Source organism: Dendropsophus ebraccatus, chromosome 1, assembly GCF_027789765.1.
Source record: "Dendropsophus ebraccatus isolate aDenEbr1 chromosome 1, aDenEbr1.pat, whole genome shotgun sequence".
Classification (NCBI taxonomy): Eukaryota; Metazoa; Chordata; class Amphibia; order Anura; family Hylidae; genus Dendropsophus; species Dendropsophus ebraccatus.
The window spans coordinates 205,410,977-205,428,744 of NC_091454.1; the positions used below are offsets into that span (position 1 = coordinate 205,410,977).

Consider the following 17,768-nt stretch of genomic DNA (forward strand, 5'->3'; position numbering starts at 1 on the left):
GAGTGAACAGCACAGCAGTCAAGCATGCATACTAATGCTCCATTTATATTTGTTCTTATGATCAGTGGGGGGGGGACACTTAAAGGTGTTATCCAGTATTAGAAAAACAAGGCCACTTCCTGCAGAGACCGCACCGCTCTTGTATCCAGTTCAGGTGAGGTTTGCAATTAATCTCCATTCACTTCAACTAGAGTTGGGAAACCTTTACCCGAGCTGGAGACAAGAGCAGTGCTGTCTCTGGGAGAACATAGCCATGTTTTGCTAATGCTGGATAACCCCTTTAACATCTAATTCTGTGGATAGGTAAAAGGTTTAAGCTTTTAAAAACACCTTTTTAAAAGTGTTTGTCCAGACACTAAAAATATTAAAAAAAAAAAGAAGTCAAACCCACTAATCTTACCCATTGCCCCAATCCAATGATCTCTGTAGTTCGAGGTCCTGCAAGACCTGGACATGTGACCGCTGCAGAGGTCACATGATCACAATGACAAGGATCAGGAAGTACACAGAGCAGCAGAATGTGAGAAGCATTAGAGCATGAGGTAGGGGAATAGGTAAGGGTGAGTATGATTTATTTTTTATATATTTTAAGCCAGACAATTATGCTAAATTTTTATTAGGAATTTTTTTTTAAAACATGTTAAATAGAAAGACAATTATACCATGGTTTACCCAGAATTTTTTTTTTTATATCAACTATAATTTTTTTTTTCTTGCAACACCCTTAAGTTTCAGCTATAAGTCACTTACGTAAGTAATGTGTAGAAGGAGGCAAAAAAATAAATAAATCTAAAAACAGATGGTTACACTGTATGTAACACATGACTGGTATGGTAATAGGATGCAGCCACATGAGGGCAAGTAAGGCAAATCGGAAAAAGGAATTCAGATGAAGTTAGGAAACTTGAGACAGAACACTGTTTAATAGGTGTATTATAGTCATGTGAGGGGAGGGGCTAGGAACCAACAGAGCATCATGCTCAAATACCCAGGCGTGCCCATTGCTTATAATACCAGAGGGGGGTGGGCATTCTTCGCACATCACCTTAAAACATATGGAATAAGAATGAATACAGTGACTTTATAATGCACATTATTACGAGTCTTTCCTGTATACCGTTTCCAGTGTTGACCATCCTAAAAAAAATATAGATATAAGTTCTCCCTCCCTGCAGAGCATCACGAAGCCCCATCATCACGTTGCAAATACTGAACAAGTATCACCCTCACAATCTTACATGGCTCCCCCCAATATTGCCAATGTGTCAATCCCCACACCCTCCACCGATTCTGCAGAGCATTACCACCACGCCCCACAGATGGGAGAGGGAGAACCCCTTAGCGGGATCCGAAAAAAAAGGGGGAACAATAGGGTGGGGGGATGGGGGTTAGGGGTGGTGGGCAACAGAGGCAAAACGGGTTGAAACCAACATAGATATTTGTTTTGTTTTTCGTATATGCAGCAAAAGTAAAATGAAATGAAAATATAATAAAAAAAGACTTTATTGCATGAAATCAGTTACAACACAGACTTCTGTGCCTGTTTGCTCGGGAGGGGAGGGAATGAATGGAGGGGCCGCTATCTAAAAATAAAAAGGGGAGACAAGAGGAAAGGGGGGTTGGGATGTGGAGAATAAAGGAAACAAGAGCTTATGGCACATAAAGGATTTTAGTTTTTTTTGTGTTTTTTGAACAGTTCAAATTATATATATTTATATATAAAATAAAAAAAGAACAAAAAATAAACAGAGTAAAATTACAGAGACAGGATATGGGAAGGAAAGTTCGAGGGAAGGTTTGAGTTTGTATCAAATTAACAAGGGCGATCAAAACAATTAAAGATCCCCTCCCCCACCCCCCCTCCTCCTCCCCGCCATGCACACACTGATACGCACACACATACATACATACATACATACATACATACACGTTCACTCACGCTCACAGGGCCCGCACTAACGTTAGGGCTGGTACAGCTACTCTGCATTACTGCAGTGCCTACAGACTAAGGGCATAGGGATTTTTGCAGACTATTGTATTGTGTGCGAGCAGAACATTGCACCAGGTTAAACCTGCAGCAGCAGAGCGCTGGACTCCTAGAGATTTCACAGCATAACATGGTCATAGGAACAATTTTGCAGGGACTATTGATGCTACAGTGTATAACGTAACTGCTAGAGTGCCTCGTGGCCGAGGAGATCATCTAGTACACAATTCGGAAAGTTCATTCGTAGATCTGACACTCGCGCATGAGGCGCGCTATCCTTGTGAGAATACAAGAATGCTGCGTCGCGGTCGGGGGATGGACTCGCAGAGCATTACCCTTGGTACAGGATGTGCAGCAGCGATGGGAGAAGACCCGCTGGGCAAGAAAATGTAGACTACGGGGGAAGGGCGGGGGAAACGTTTTAGCAGTAGGTGAAGGCAGCCATGCAAAGTAATGGTCAGCCCTAGCAGAGAGCTATTAAAATACATAGAATGGTGTCATAAGAATACGTATAAACCATGCAACTACATGTGTGTGCCTGTATACAGCCCACCCGCATGTATACATGTAAAGCAATATACAATGCAATGATGTGCAGAATGGGAGTCTGGGTTTTCCATGTATAGGACCTATTAGACTATGCTTGCTTAACGTTCTACTGTATTTATGCTGAGCAGTTTCTACATCCTTAAGAGAAAGGGGGATTAATACCTGAGTTTCAAGAGCAATTTGGGTGTACGAGGACAAACATACACACGCACATACACACGACATGAAAATAAGATGTATACAATATTATAAAAAAAAAAAAAAAAAAAAAAAAAAAAAAAGAAAGTACAATCATTGCAGGCACATAGAAATGTGTGTACAAAAAGATGGGCTATCATCGAGCGGTCGTCACTGTATATGAAATGCAGCCAACATGTACACAATGAGTGGTATCGGGTACAGGACACAGAAACCTGCGGCCGTACGTGAAGAACATCGAATGACCGATCCTCTCGCCAGTTCCCAAACCTCTGCCAAATATATAAATTACCCTACGCGGCTTATTGTAAGATGATTGCCACGTACATCCGCGGTCTATACGCTGCTCTGCATCTCTGCCCTGGACCCGAATGACCTCAAAGTGCAATGGTGGAAAGGTGAGTAGATGTAATTATATATAAAACAAGGCTAAATGGGCCCCCCCCCCCCCCCCAAGAGCTGCGAGGGCATTTGGATTATATACACCAGTAACCTCTACTTGCTGTAGCGATTTGTTTGCGCACACAATGAGCAATGTTCTGCAGCCCTCTTAGCCCCGACACAAACAAGCACACTTTGCACTGTACCCAAACGCCTGTCTCTTGCGTGTGAACCTCATTTAAATGCAGAGAGCGCTCCTTGCCCGCTTCTCACAGAAAGCGGGTTATAGAGGGATAACTCTGCTACCCCCCAGAGAGTCTGTGCTCTTCCAAATTGCTCTGCCCACAAGGGGGGAAAAGGGGGAAAGGTGGTGGTACGAAAAACAGGAGGTTATTTTTTTTTTTTACTGCACGATAATCCATACTGAGGCCGTACGTCACCTCGCTTCCGTATCAACACTTCTGGAGACTCCACGTTTCCGTGTACAAAGGCTGGGATAAAAATACATGAGGGGCATAATAAACATCAGAGTCTCTTGTAGGGCGGTGTACCCCCCCCCCCCCCCTCTGCCCCTCAGTGACATTTAATAAAAATAAAAAAAAAATTAACCCAAAAAAAAGGTGGAAATCATGGGACAGGGCTGAGTGGAGGAAAGTGGTGGAGGTGGTGACGGTGCGAAGATTGAAGTCTCAAGAGAACAAGTTCTGTTCAAATATCTCCATCAGGTCACTCTGAAAATTCATGTCTATAGAGGGGGCCATCTGTAAGGAGGAGAGAAAGCCATTAGTACTAGAGTAAAATAATTGAAGCCATATGTTTACTGTAAGGTAGATTCTCTGAGCTTACCGCCTGTCGCCGCCTTCTCTCCTGTTCTCTCCTCCTTTCCATCTCTCTCTGATCCATGATCGGCTGAGAGCTTTGTGTAGGCGGTGGAGCTGCGGGAAGAGTATTTTGCACATGTTGTTGCTGCTGTTGTTGTTGTTGTTGTTGTTGCTGTTGCTGCTCTTGTCTCCTACGAGCCTCTTCGTGCACTTTACGTGCTTGCTCCTGAGCGTCGTCTTCTTCCCGTGATCTAAACCAAATAAAATCCATAGGTAAATCAAAATATTTTTTAAAAAAAAAACAAACAAACTGCTGACCGGTACATGTATGAGACAGCATCTATCAGGAGGATGCGATGAAGGAGAAATGTCCTGTCCTGCTGCCTAACCCTTTATGTGCTGCAGCATGTGACACAAAGTTCACTTACAGGTTAGCACACAAAAAAGGGTTACGGAGCAAGATGTTTGTGATGTTTCATCACTCCTAAACTGATAACCCCAACCTCCATTCTCATGCCGCATTTAGACGGAACGATTATCGTTCAAATTTTTGCAATTACAATCGCATTAGATCGATAATCTTTCCGTGTAAACACAGCAAACGATCAAGCGACGATCGAGAAATCGTTCAATTTGATCTCTCAACATGTTCTCAAATGGTCGTTCACTAAAAATTCGCAGATGGCTTCGTGTAAACATTCTTTCAAAGATTCGCCCTATGTGAAAGATGGGCTTAAGCCATCTTAAAAAAAGATCGCAATAACGATTTTTCTTACAAATTTTCTAACGATTTATTCGTCTAAACGCTGATCGTTATAAAAACCAAATCGCTGCTTCTAAATCATTAAACGATCGGGCGAATTATCGCTTCGTGTAAACGCAGCATTAGACTGCCCTTAAGTAACAGTATGTGCAGGAGGTCATCAGTGATGAAGCATCAATTTGCTCTTTAACCCATTCTGTGTTGCAGCATGTAAGATACTTTGTGACATTTGCATGCTGCAGCACAGAAGGGGTTAAGCAGCAGGACACTTGTGGCTGCAGGCAGCATTCTGCAGGCCACTGTCTCTGCCAGCTCCAAGGCACAGAAGTGACAGTAGTGAAGTGTCAGGGGACAGGTAAGTATGTGTCTTTTTTTTCTGTGTATGATATCTACACGGGAATTGCCTACAGGGGAGGGTGTCTACTAATAATGGGGGGGGGGGGGGGATTATCTGCAGGGAGGATTGCTTACAAAGAGGGCTTACAACAAGGGGTAAACTGCAGGAGGAATGAAATGTACTGGGGGGGGGGGGGGATCTAAATTAAAAAAAAAAAAAAAAAAAAAAAAAAACAACTCTTGCGAAAGGAGGGAATATGCTGAATTCTTGTCAACCTACTACACCTGCAACAGAATAATTTGTTGGTGCTCCACCAATGAAAAATACTTTAATATGTGAAGGGGATATAAAGTCAGTTAGAAAGAAGAAAACAATCCCAATAGCTTTAAATGGACTATGACAATCTTGTTAGCTCCAATACTGGGGATAGCAGATGTACTCCCGCCCTACACCTGACTCTTACCTCATCCTCTCCTGCTCTCGCCGCATTCTCTCGGCTTGCTCTGCCTGCAGTTTCAGGGCCTTTTCCCGCTCTTCCTTCTCCCGTGCGGCACGTCTAAAAAGCTCAAAGCTATCACTGGATGACTTCCCAGCCGATGTCGGGGTGACTTGAGGCTTATGCACTAAACTGGCCCAGGAGCCCATATTTTTCATTTTTAGATCCTGAAGAAAGAAGAGTCACATACAGGACACTTTACTAAATGAAGAGGATAGATGCTGGCGACACAGTAATAACTACATAACGTACATAATAACTGCTGTCAGAGTAAATCATAAAATACTGACGGTCCAGGCAGCACCTAAAAAATGCAATAAATTACTGGTCCTGATCCCTGAAAGATCATGTAACTCTAGAATTATTTCACTGAAGTGTGGAGATGTTCCAGGATATTCCAGTAACATAAGGCCATGCTAGGCCTACTGGTTTCTTAGCTTTAGCCTATGGCTACACAGCAAGATTAGATGAGTGACCAAAGTACTTGTGTGATCTGTCTGGGACCTTGTTGCACTTGTGATTGGCTGTATATAAGAATTAAATAAAAACTGCAAAATCACAACTGGGTTCTATCACATGGAACCTGCAATGAGGTCAATGATGGCAAAGTCAGGGGCATGGGACGTGATCCAAAAAAAAAAAAAAACAAGACATATATATATCTAAATTTTGGGCAACTGACGTGCTGTGTGTTGTGGGCCCAATGACTGAAATAATTTTATTAAAACTGTGCAACTATTACCTTTTTGGGGGCCACTGGTGTCTTAGGCTCCGGCTTTAGCTTCTCTTTCTCAGGCACCACTTGGGGGGTGATGTTCTGATCTGGAGGTCGCACAGGGCGGCTACCGTCAATGGGTTTCATCTCTGGCCCTGAGGAGGTGGCAAACAATGTGTCCTTGAGATCTATGATCTAGTAGCATCCAATAAACACTAGAAAATATTCTGCACCCACCCTTCTACATCTCTCAGGTACAAGCAAATGTAAGGGGAAGGTAAACAGGTTTTGTTTTTGTTTTTTTAAAAAAGAGTTTTGTCTGAAGTTTAGCAATTAAGTATACCTAAATAGCACGTTTCTGCTAGACATATATTCTTAAAAAGGGAAGGGTGGGTTGAAAACAACATCAAGGCTAGGCATCCATCCACAGACAGCGGTGTGTGGATGGATGCCTAGCCTTGGTAACCCTTGTCTTATGTTGTAACACTCGCAAAAGAGAGACTTCGACTTGTAGGGGCCACCCTGAGGACCTGAGGGACTACGTATCAGGGTGGTTTGGTGCTCTCCCCACTAGGAGGCACCCCTCGGCAACGAGCTTCCTTCTTTGACGAGAGGGATATCTGGCTATTCCCATGTCTTGACACTCGTAACTGAGGCTCCACAGACCCCTTCTTTGCATATACAAATTTTGTAGGGGGCAATCACTGGAGACTCTTAAATGAGTACTTCACTGGATTTTTTCACTGTTCTCCTTGAGTTCAGTGATTGTTGTTTTGTTTCAAAATAACATCCACTTACCGCCCCGGTTCCATCACTGCCGCCCCCATAACACTGCTCCGGCGGGACACTGCTACAGCCACTTAATGGCTGAGCGGGCCTGCTACACCACGTCCTAAGCTCAGCCTCAGACCAGGAAGTGGCCAGACACTGGGGGACCAGAGTGGCAGAAAGCAGGGGGCAGTGCTGGAGCCAGGTGGCTTTTGGTCCTAAATAAAGTAACTTTGTGCGCGTTAATGCTTAAAGCAAATGTACCATCAGGTACATCGCTGTAGTTTTTTTTTCAATGTAGTAGACTGGTGCCACCGTAGGGATGCCGGTGGCCTGCTTACAGCGCACAGCGCTGATCTATTCCCGGGAACCGCCCCAGTCTGAGGCACTAGGGGCCGGCCCGCCCGCCCCCCAGTGTGATGATCTCCCCTCTGTGACACAGCTCCATTACAATCAATGGAACCACGTCACAGAGGGGAGGGATTTGTTGACACTGGGGGCGGGTGGGCCGCCCCCTAGGGCTTCAGACTGGGACAGTGCCCATGAATAGATCAGCGCTGTGCGTGGGAATTGGGCCATGGTTATAAAAAGAAAAAGGACAGTGGCACCGGTACCAAATTTTTATATATATATATATATATATATATATAAATAAATAATTTTAGAGCGATAACCCTTATAGTTTATTGGGCTCATTATTGCTTTATTATTATAGATCTGATCTGCTTCATCGTCAATTCTTATAAAAATCAGGAAAGGCTCACACTAAAATAGTTTGAGTCTTCCATGTTTCGTTGTGGTGATACATATTATGCCCAGTTGTGTGTGAAGGGAGCAGCTAGGTTTTCCTCCAGGTCCCTGGCTGACAGTCAGCCCCAGGTCTGCTCCTGTAATCTGGCGGCATACATATGTCACATGTGCTCCTAAACAGGTCAACAATTTAAATAGGCAACTCACGCGGCTGTTCATGGCTGGAGCCTTTCAGGGACTCTGGAAGTTTGTGGGATTCACTCCTCAAGGCAGGGGAGAAACCTTCAGGCCTCAGAGAGGGTGAATGGCGCTTTTGTTCTTTTACCACAAGCGGCTGAGGCTGCAACACTGATGATCCCCTCATTTCCTGGAGGAGGGAACAAGAGGATTAAACAGAGGGAAAATATATGACCTTAACATTTGCTGGGGAAAAAAAACAAAAAACAAAGACAAAGCAGAAATGCAAGAGGTTTACCTGCTTCTTAGGCTGCACAGCCTGCGGTGAAGGTGGGTGTGCCATGCTTGCAAATGGAGCCACCTGAGGTGAATGGAGGAGAAGAGGTGATGGAGCCTCTCTCATGTGACCTAGACACAGAAGAGAATGGGTAACCCATGATTACAATAAGGACCCCTGTTTCATCTCTCATCACCCCTTGATTCGATTCACTAGCTAGCATATCACAGCTCTCCTCACCTCCAGGGTACGGCTCTGGTTTCTGTTGCTGTGGTGAGGGGTGATGGTGTTGGATCACTTGCTGTTGCTTGGCCTGCTGGTGTTGCACAAGCTGAGGGTGTGGAGGAGCCAAAGGGCTTTGCAGAGTTGGATGCTGTTGGGACGATGGTGGCGCCTGCCCTGGCGGCTGAGGTTGGGAAGCTGCAGGGGGGTTTTGCAACTGGTGCACATGGGATGGAGGAGGAGGTTGGGGGGCAGTGCTTACAGAGGATGAGGAAGGAGAAGGGTAAGGCAGGTTCTGCAAATGACGCACTGACTGGGGGGGAGCAGTCAGAGGGGCTTGACTTTGCACTTTGACAGAAGTGAGAAGTGGCTGGAGGGGGGATTGAGTGGGAGGTTGCTGCGACTTCTGTAGTTGCTGCAGGTAAAGGGCCATCTGTGCAGGGCCAAGCTGAAGAGGGGAAGGAGGGAGGCCACTAGGAGGAGATGGTGGATCATCTTCTAAAAGGACATGAGGGGGCTGTGGGTGGTGATGGTGGGAATGAGAGGCTGGTTGGTGATGCGACTGTGGTGGAGGTGGTGAAGCAGATGGTGGTCGGACAGGCTTTGGGGGGAGAGCGGCTGCACGATTCGAGGGGCGAGAGGGTTGCTGGGGCATGGCGTTGTGTAGAGCTGTAAAAAAAAAAAATAAATAAATAAATATGATAAATTAGTGTACATGTTATGCATTTTACTATTGGTAAAATATATAAGCAGCAGGCAAGTCAACGCAAAAGTTAAGAAGAATTTCAGCTTACCTGGAGGACTAACAAGAGCGTGTTGGTTGAGATGAGGCGGAGAAACGCGTTCTGGCTGACCACCTGTTAGATGTGCTGGAAGATCAGGTGTCGGGATGTGCAGCCCTGCCTGTACATAGTGGGCAGAAACTGCTTCAAACACACTAGCGGGATGGAGAGGATGGTGAAGGGATGGATGGGAAGAGTCCAAGCTGGGAGGAGGGACATACGAAGGTGGAGGATTGGGGGAGGGGGGTTTCATGGCATTGGGAGGTGGAACCAGAGACTGTTGAGGAGGATGGGACTGGTGATGGTTCTGTAAAGATTAAAAAGAATTAGTGACAGAAATGACATTTTGTGCTCAGTTACGTCTACTGGGGCCTACAGTAATGGTTACCTTTCTGGACTCTCTCCCTGAGTGGCTCTTTTTCTTCTGTTTTGGGGCCATTTCTGTATAGACACAAGAAATTGCTTCATTTATCAGGTCTCACTGGCAGAATGCCCGCAAACACTAAACTTATTGCCCCAACACAGGTTTCTATGCATTCTAACCTGGGTCAGATTCTTCACTATCCGAAGTGCTGGACTCGCTGGAGCTTTCTGATTCTGAAGAAGAGAAGCCTTTCCCTTTACCGGAGCCAGAGGTGGGAGCCTCAATTTTATCTGTGAAAGACAAGGAACGCTTCAGGGAAGAGTAATAGGCACACACCACAACTTCATCACACCGCAAATCATCTCTAAATAAAATTCTCAATATACACAACCAACAACGGACCCACACATTATAGGAGTTTGCTGGCAGCATCCGAAGGCTCTGAAGTCAGAGAAGGGATCAAACACAAATTCATTAGCAGCAGTTTGGTAAGAAATCAGTTTTAAAAAATTATACATGAAAGGGCTTAAAATGGGCGCGATAAAAAAATAAAAATAAATAAACTTTGAATATGTCAGAGACACATGAAAAGTTTTGCTAGTTCTGAGTTTGAGAAGAGCCGGGAGAAGTCTGTACTTATTTTCGGCTGTGTTAAAGGGGGTAGTTCGGCGCTAAAAATTTATTCAAAGAATAACACACATTACAAAGTTATACAACTTTGTAATGTATGTTATGTCTGTGAATCGCCCCCTTCCCGTGCCCCCCCCCCCCCCCCCGTGTACCCGGAAGTGTGTGCTGCATTATACATTACCTGATCTGCGTCAAGGCCGTCCGCCATCTTGTGCCAAACGTCACCACACACTTCCGGGTACACGGGCGGGGGTGGGGGGACACGGGGAAGGGGGGCATTCACAGATATAACATACATTACAAAGTTGTACAACTTTGTAATGTGTGTTATTCTGTGAATAATTTTTTAGCGTCGCACTACCCCTTTAAGTAACTTAGAAGGACAAAGGGTTTGTTCACACTGAGGAATTCTCGAAGAATTGTAGAGGAAAGTTTTCTGCTTAAAATTCCTCACCTATTCAGCTCAGGCAGAACAGAATTTGAGCAAAATTCACTCCCCCGTTGACTTCTATAGGATTCCCCTAGTAGAATAGGCCCAAAGAAAATTCTGCTAGGAAATTCTGCACTGTGAACAGAAAGGAAATCCTATTGAACACTTGGGACATTGCTCTGTTCATGTTTTACGGGAGGAATTTCAAGCTGAAATAGGAGTGGATTCCTCTTCAATTCCTCGCCTTTTCCTCAGTGTTAGGCCTCATGCACACTGAGCAAAAGATGAGTAATTGAAGAGGAATCCGCTCTTAAATTCTGCTTGAAATTCTTGACATGTCACTTGTTTGGGCGGATTCTGCTAGAGGAATCCTATAGAAGTCAACGGGGCTTGAATTCTGCTTGAATTCCACTTGAAATCTGCTCAAATTCAGCTTCTATTCTGCTCCTATTCTGCCAGAGCAGGAATTTCAAGCAGAAATCTTTCCTCTTCAATTCCTCATCTTTTGCTCAGTGTGCATGAGCCTTTAACATACCCTAGGGGCTCATGCACACTGAGCAAAAGGCGAGGAATTGTAAGTGGAATCCGCTCTTAAATTCTGCTTGAAATTCCTGCCGTAAAAAAAAATGCACAGGGCAACGTCTCATTGTGTTCAATGGGATTTCCGCTCTGTTGTTCACACTGCAGAATTTCAAAGCAGAATTTTCTGTAGCAGATCTGCTTTCCGACGAAAAGTATTAAAGGGGTTATCCAGCACTACAAAAACATGGCCACTTTTCCCCCTACTGTTGTCTCCAGTTCAGGTGTGGTTTGCAATTAAGCTCCATTTACTTCAATGGAACTGAGTTTCAAAACCCCACCCAAACTGGAGACAACAGTAGGGGGAAAGTGGCCATGTTTTTGTAGCGCTGGATAACCCCTTTAACATGTCACTTCTTTTGGCAGAATCTGCTCGAATTTAGCTAAAATTCAGCTCCTATTCTGCTCGGAGCAGAATAGAAGAGGAATTTCAAGTAGAAATTTCTCGCCTTTTGCTCAGTGTGCATGAGCCCTTACAATGTAAGTCTATAAAGTCTATAGGGTCTCTCTGGGTCGCAGACACAGAGCGGGGAGAAGAGCATGCAGCAGCAGTGTCGTCCTCCTGCTTGTTCTACTGATCAGTCAGGGTCTGAACTTTCCATATGTCTCTGAAATATCAAAAGCTTTTTTGGAGGTATTCGTTAAACGCTTTAACATACGTGCAAGTCAAATGTCCGGCAAGGACGTATCGAGCTGGAGGAGCTTGCTCCATATTTAGCTTTCATCTGCAGCAGACAGCCACCGCTGGCATCGGAGATAACTGATGCATTTAGCCCCCTAAGCCCCACAGTCAATAGTGACCCTGGCATCTAGGCAGTTAGATGTTGGGTACCAATGTACGGTACCAAATGGTAGTCACAGCTGCCATGGACAGTAAGAGAACAAAATTTAAATAAAATGTAAAATAAAACTTAGAGATGTCCAAATTTTTAAAAACTGTATTGTGTAAAGTTTGTTTATCCCTCACAGTGAACGCCATATTTAAAAAGATATATTTTCCCCAGGATGCTCCTGCTTCCCTACTGGCGTCACAGATGACCTCACCTTGAGGCTTCCGCTTTTTTCTCAGGCAAGAGGTGACGTATCTCTCCAGCTCTCTCAGAGTGGACGGTTTGAGGGTCTCAAAGTCTATTTCAATCTCATCTGGGTTAGAGTTTTTAAGGGATGGCTCCCTGGATTGGATAATGTGTACTACACGACCAAGCTTCTCCCCTGGCAGTTTATTGATGTCCAGGCTCAGCTGACGCTTTTCTTCATAAGACATAGGTCGACATCTTTGAGTTTCCTCTTCTGAAGATTCGCAGGGAGCCGGTGGGGGTGCAGGACGAGGTGGGCGTGACACTGGTAGGGGCACTTCTTTTTTTATGCTGGTAAGATAAAAAGGGACAGGCAAAACATTAGAAACTGATTCTATATTAAAATCCTAGAAAATAAGCCTATGCCAGGAACAACTAACAATTTTGTTTTTGCTTAGTGTCGACACACTGAACATTACTATTATTGATTGAACTATGGCCTGATTAACTGGGGTTCTAACGTACCTTGGTGTCCCCACGGGCCCTTGAACACTTTTCTTGGGTTTCTTAGCTGGAGGCTCGCGGACTCTGTTCTTCCGCGGCTCCTCAACTTCCTCTTTTCTTTTGTGCTTTTCCTTCCGCTTCTCCCGCTCCTTTTTCTTTGGTTTGTTTGGCTGTGGCTGAGAGAGGGCCGCTAACTGCTCGTGTACAGCTTTCAACTAAAAGAAGGATCCACGTGTTAAATCCAGTAACCAATTTTTTTAATTTTTAGAAAACAGAAGACGCCAAGACATCATTTCCATCCTCACCTGCTCTTGAAGCTCCGCTAACCTCTGTGCTCTCTCCTCTTCGCTATCAGAGCTACTTTCGCTATCAGAAGAGCTGTCGCTGCTACTATCGCTAGAAATATGAGAAGGACCTTTGATGGAGGGTGCAGGTGGGCCTGGACTTTGTGAGGGTGCTGGGGCCGGTGCTTCTTCAGGCTCATCTGGCATCTTCGCAAATCGCATTTCAAACACATCCTTAGAGGAAAAACAAGCATACTCAAATACAATGCATCTTCTATAGCACCTATTTAAATTCATCTTCCTCCTCCATTCTTACACTTTACCTCAAAAGCCTCCCAGCTTCCATCATACAAAAATAACTCCTAAGCTAGGGATATCAAACTGCAGCCCCCCTACTGTTGCAAAACTACAATTCCCATCGTGCTTGGACGGCCAAAGCTTTAGCTTTCCAGTCATGATGGCAATTGTAATTTTTTAACAGCTGGAGGGTCGCGAGTTTGACAACTGTGTTCTTAACTATGGAACCTCCTTGGGAGAAGATTGCTGATCATCTTCCCCTATTTACCTGCAGTTTTCGGGCCATGGCCACCACCTCATGGTCTGGCGGATTATACTTGTAACAGTTAGAAAACATTAGCCGCACATCAGAAGCAAACTCCTGGGCGTCTCGGTACTCCACATTATCCAGCTTCACCTGGAGACAACCAGAGAAATAGCAGCCGGTCACAAACACTGTACAAAAAGGAGCGGGCACATAGATGGCCTATGGATCAGATTGACATTTGTTACGTGTTATGCACATAATGGTAATTCTCACGTGAAGCTATTGTTGTTTAGTACAGTGTAAGGCTATTAAGAGATTCCTCAGTTTCCATAAAAGAGCTACAATTCAATTCCACTGTGACACTGAGGACAAGCTATGAACACTGATGGTCTGTATGTACACAGGGATCTTCCCGCACCTTGATGGTACTCAGGTCCATGGGATGCTTGATAATATCGCAGTAGTCATGCAGCCCGAGAGCCTCCACATCCACTGGTTTATAAAATGGCCAAGCATAGGCAGTATGTTTCTTTGCAAACATTTCCCGGACAATTCCGGCACAATAGCGTAGTTGCTCGGTGAGCTTGGTGCTGCTGCTGCTATTTGCTGGGATAGAGGCTGGAACTACAGCAGGGTGTAGCACAGGAGGCGGCGCAGGAAGCTGGGAGTCAGGCACCTCAGTCTTCTTTGCTGGCCGAGCCTGGCGACCGCTCTCCCGTCGCGGAGTAGGCCTAGGTGGCTTAGAGTCACTAGGAAGCGGAGAAGATTCATGAATCGGATCGTGGGCGGTAGGAGTCGTCGTATCAGCTTTCCTTTTAACCCCTTTCTAGAGTAGAAAATAAAACCATCTGTCAGTAGCAGAACGAATCCTGTTCATATATAAGCAAAGCTTTAGCAAGCTAGACAAATACTAAAATATACAAAATCATCTTATTTATTCTAAGTGTTTTCTGTAATGAACGCTATGCTACAAATAACCAGTCTTCATAGTCGGTCCTAAATGAACTCACCGTTCTTCTCACCTTTACGGGCTGGGTTGCAGTCGGGATGATGGGTGTATGACTCTGTACAGGCTGTGGAGCAGCAGGTATTGTTGTGGGCACTACCATGTCCTGAGTGACGGTAGGTGAAAACGTAAGGGGGGCTGGCGTGATGGTAGGGGTGCGGGCAGGTGGGGTACGGGTCTGCGGAGGGGTAGGTGCCTGGGTCACAGGAGTAGTAGGGGTTGCAGGCTTAGAGACAGCTGAGGAAAGAACAAGTGGTTAAGGAGGTGCAAAAAAATAAAAATCAGTCTATATATATATTTTTTTTTTTCTACTTTTTTTTTTTAAATAAAACTATACATTTTAAAGGGGGAGATTTATCAAACATGGTGTAAAGTGAAACTGGCTCAGTTGCCCCTAACAACCAATCAGATTCCACCTTTCATTCCTCACAGACTCATTGGAAAATGAAAGGTGGAATCTGATTGGTAGCTAGGGGCAACTGAGCCAGTTTCACTTTACACCATTTTTGATAAATCTCCCCTTTTGTGTATAACAAATAAAGCTAAATCATTATTATCAAGAGGAAAACCAATTCAGGTCAACTTACGCGTGACTGGAGGTTTGACGATGGGCTTGTCTCCTTGGTTTATTGAAGGGACCCGGGTTCTCATTGGGGTGACTGATGCATCTTGAAGAGACAGTAGACACTTAAACATCTGTGTGTCACTTATTCTTACATTAAATAATTAAGGGGTCGTCTCACGCAGCAAAGTTGGTAAAAATGATTTTTGCTGCACTGAAAGTTCTCAAAAGCTCAGTGACCTGCACTGTATGCCAGCAAGCCAATATATACCACACTGTGTAACCAGCCTTGTAAAGTAAAGCTTTCCCACAGATCATCTCCCTTCACGTCAAGAAGATCCAGCTGCTTCCATGTCACCTACCTGGTTCCCTCCTCCCACGACCACGTCCTTTGCTCTGAACAATTGGCAACTCTGTCTCATCCTGGGGCATCTCAGAGATTTTCTGCAAGAACAGTTTCTCCAGGGCTTCAGCCATCAAAACTATATCATCTCCAGGCTAAAAAAAAAAGACAAAAAAACAAAAACTTTATAACCAGTCTACCTACAAAATATATATTATAAATATATATACACACACACATATAATATATATATATATATATATATATATATATATATATATATATATATATATATTATACATACATCAAACACCAGGGTTGGGTCAGCGGAAAACACTTGCCAGATGCACAGTCCTCACGAGGTCCGGCTTAACACCTCCATAGATAAGTGAAGAAATGGGTTGAAGACAGCATCAATCTCAGATTAAGATTAGAACTTTATTGTGCCAGTTCGCATATGCGAACTGGCACAATAAAGTTCTAATCTTAATCTGAGATTGATGCTGTCTTCAACCCATTTCTTCACATATATATATATATATACACACACACATACATTATACATTATATATATATATATATATATATATATATATATATATATATATATATATATATATATATATATATATATATATATATATATATATTACACACACACACACACATATATACATATATTATACACACACACACACACATACATACACTGCAGCACTGGCTTAAAAAAAAAAAATTGAAATAAAAATACCACAGTTTTTTCACCATACGGAGGTGCCGCAAAGTCCTTTTTGTGTTTAAAGAGGGGACGTGGTTCCAGTCCCCATTGCGGGCACTCCATTACATCTTTTTCTGTGAGTGCACTGCATTCTGAGAAATATTATATTATAATATATATAATTGCCCCCCCCCCCCCCCACTCCAGTATACAACACTGTATGTTCTCCCCCAAGGTTCCTCCTAGATTCCAAAATCCACAATCGTATACCTTCATATATGTGTATGTAGACGTAAAGAACTAGATTTTGCACTCAACTGGGTGCAGAGACCGATATAGAAACCGGCAATACCAACCTAACTTACATTCATTCTTGGGCTGGGTTCATCTATTTATTTTTTGCCTCTTTATATTATATTATATAGCTTTAGCTGTCCAGGCATGATGGGAGTTGTAGTTTTGCAACAGCTGGAGAGCCAAGGTTCCCCATCCCTGGTATACACACTTGGAATTTGTTCTTGACAACAGGGAGCTACATTTCCCATCAGAACGCAGGGGCGGTGTGCATGAGCGACTGCCATTCCATCCCCTATAACAGCTGCCTACAATATAGCAGAGCACAGCGCTGATGGGAGACTTCTTTTCCCTTTCTTTGGAGTAATCCCCATGCACAGCTCAACGGTCTGGGTTCAAGCCACTGAATGGAGTGGGCAAGAGAGGGGTATGCTAATAGTGCTCAGTAATCTAGACAGCTGACATGCACCCATATACAAGGAATAGGTATAGTCAGACATACCTTGTTATAGATGTAGCAGTTTGTAAACATTGTATTAAAATCCTGGATACATTCCTGGGCGTTGACGTAATAATAGTTTTCCAAACGTTTCCTAATGGTGCCCATGTCCATTGGGATCTTGATAATTTTATAGTAATCCTATGGAAAAGAAAAAGAAAAATCATCATTTCTTGTAGCAACTACAGTATTTTTCACTATACAAAAGGCAACCCTGGTTTAGCCAATTGAAATCAGGAAAGGGGAGGAATATTTCAGACAAATTAAACTTTCCTGATGGTCTAAGGGCCCTATTAGACGGGACGATTATCATGCCAAAAATCGTTAAATCGTTCGAATGTAAACGATAATCGTTCTGTGTAATTTCAGGCAACAATCGGGGTGGGGGGGTTCATATCGGTCATATGCCATTGATTTAGGTCTGAACCTAAAATTATCATTAATCGTTCGCTGTAATTCCACATTCGTTCGCTCAAGTTCCACATTTTTTCACTAATCGTTCAGTGTAATTGCACATTGTTCATGGTTTTCCTGGGATAACAATCGCAATAACGTTCATAACTAACGATTATCATTCTGTGTAATATGGTGAACGATTCCAGGTTAACGATAAACAATCTCATTCGCGATCGTTTATCGTTAAAAATCGCTCTGTGTAATAGGACCCTAATGCTGCGTTTACACAGAACGATTATTGTTCGAATTTTCACAATAACAAATCGCAGTGGGCGGCAGAAGGGAGAGGACTGTGCAGCTATCAGTCATTGCACAG

At 43.9% G+C, this 17,768-nt stretch overlaps 1 protein-coding gene across 4 annotated transcripts in view; it reads right to left on the reverse strand.

Annotated features, from left to right (window-relative positions):
- Positions 1-3,143: 3,143 nt before the first annotated feature.
- The window catches only part of BRD4 (bromodomain containing 4), a 42,453-nt gene continuing 27,828 nt past the window's right edge, over positions 3,144-17,768 (reverse strand). For 2 of the 4 annotated variants that reach the window (XM_069945491.1, XM_069945499.1), the window contains exons 3-21: positions 17,000-17,137; positions 15,505-15,640; positions 15,168-15,248; positions 14,585-14,817; positions 13,993-14,400; positions 13,596-13,724; positions 13,052-13,264; positions 12,768-12,961; positions 12,271-12,593; positions 9,767-9,877; positions 9,612-9,664; positions 9,236-9,530; positions 8,460-9,110; positions 8,241-8,350; positions 7,973-8,132; positions 6,275-6,402; positions 5,500-5,699; positions 3,962-4,187; positions 3,144-3,876 (exon numbers count right to left, since the gene is read on the reverse strand). In XM_069945491.1, coding sequence (XP_069801592.1) covers positions 3,805-3,876; positions 3,962-4,187; positions 5,500-5,699; positions 6,275-6,402; positions 7,973-8,132; positions 8,241-8,350; positions 8,460-9,110; positions 9,236-9,530; positions 9,612-9,664; positions 9,767-9,877; positions 12,271-12,593; positions 12,768-12,961; positions 13,052-13,264; positions 13,596-13,724; positions 13,993-14,400; positions 14,585-14,817; positions 15,168-15,248; positions 15,505-15,640; positions 17,000-17,137 — 3,861 coding nt within the window. In that variant the 3' untranslated portion in view covers positions 3,144-3,804. The remainder of the gene's footprint in view (positions 3,877-3,961; positions 4,188-5,499; positions 5,700-6,274; positions 6,403-7,972; positions 8,133-8,240; positions 8,351-8,459; positions 9,111-9,235; positions 9,531-9,611; positions 9,665-9,766; positions 9,878-12,270; positions 12,594-12,767; positions 12,962-13,051; positions 13,265-13,595; positions 13,725-13,992; positions 14,401-14,584; positions 14,818-15,167; positions 15,249-15,504; positions 15,641-16,999; positions 17,138-17,768) is intronic. The other 2 variants (XM_069945507.1, XM_069945514.1) reach the window with 2 other exon arrangements.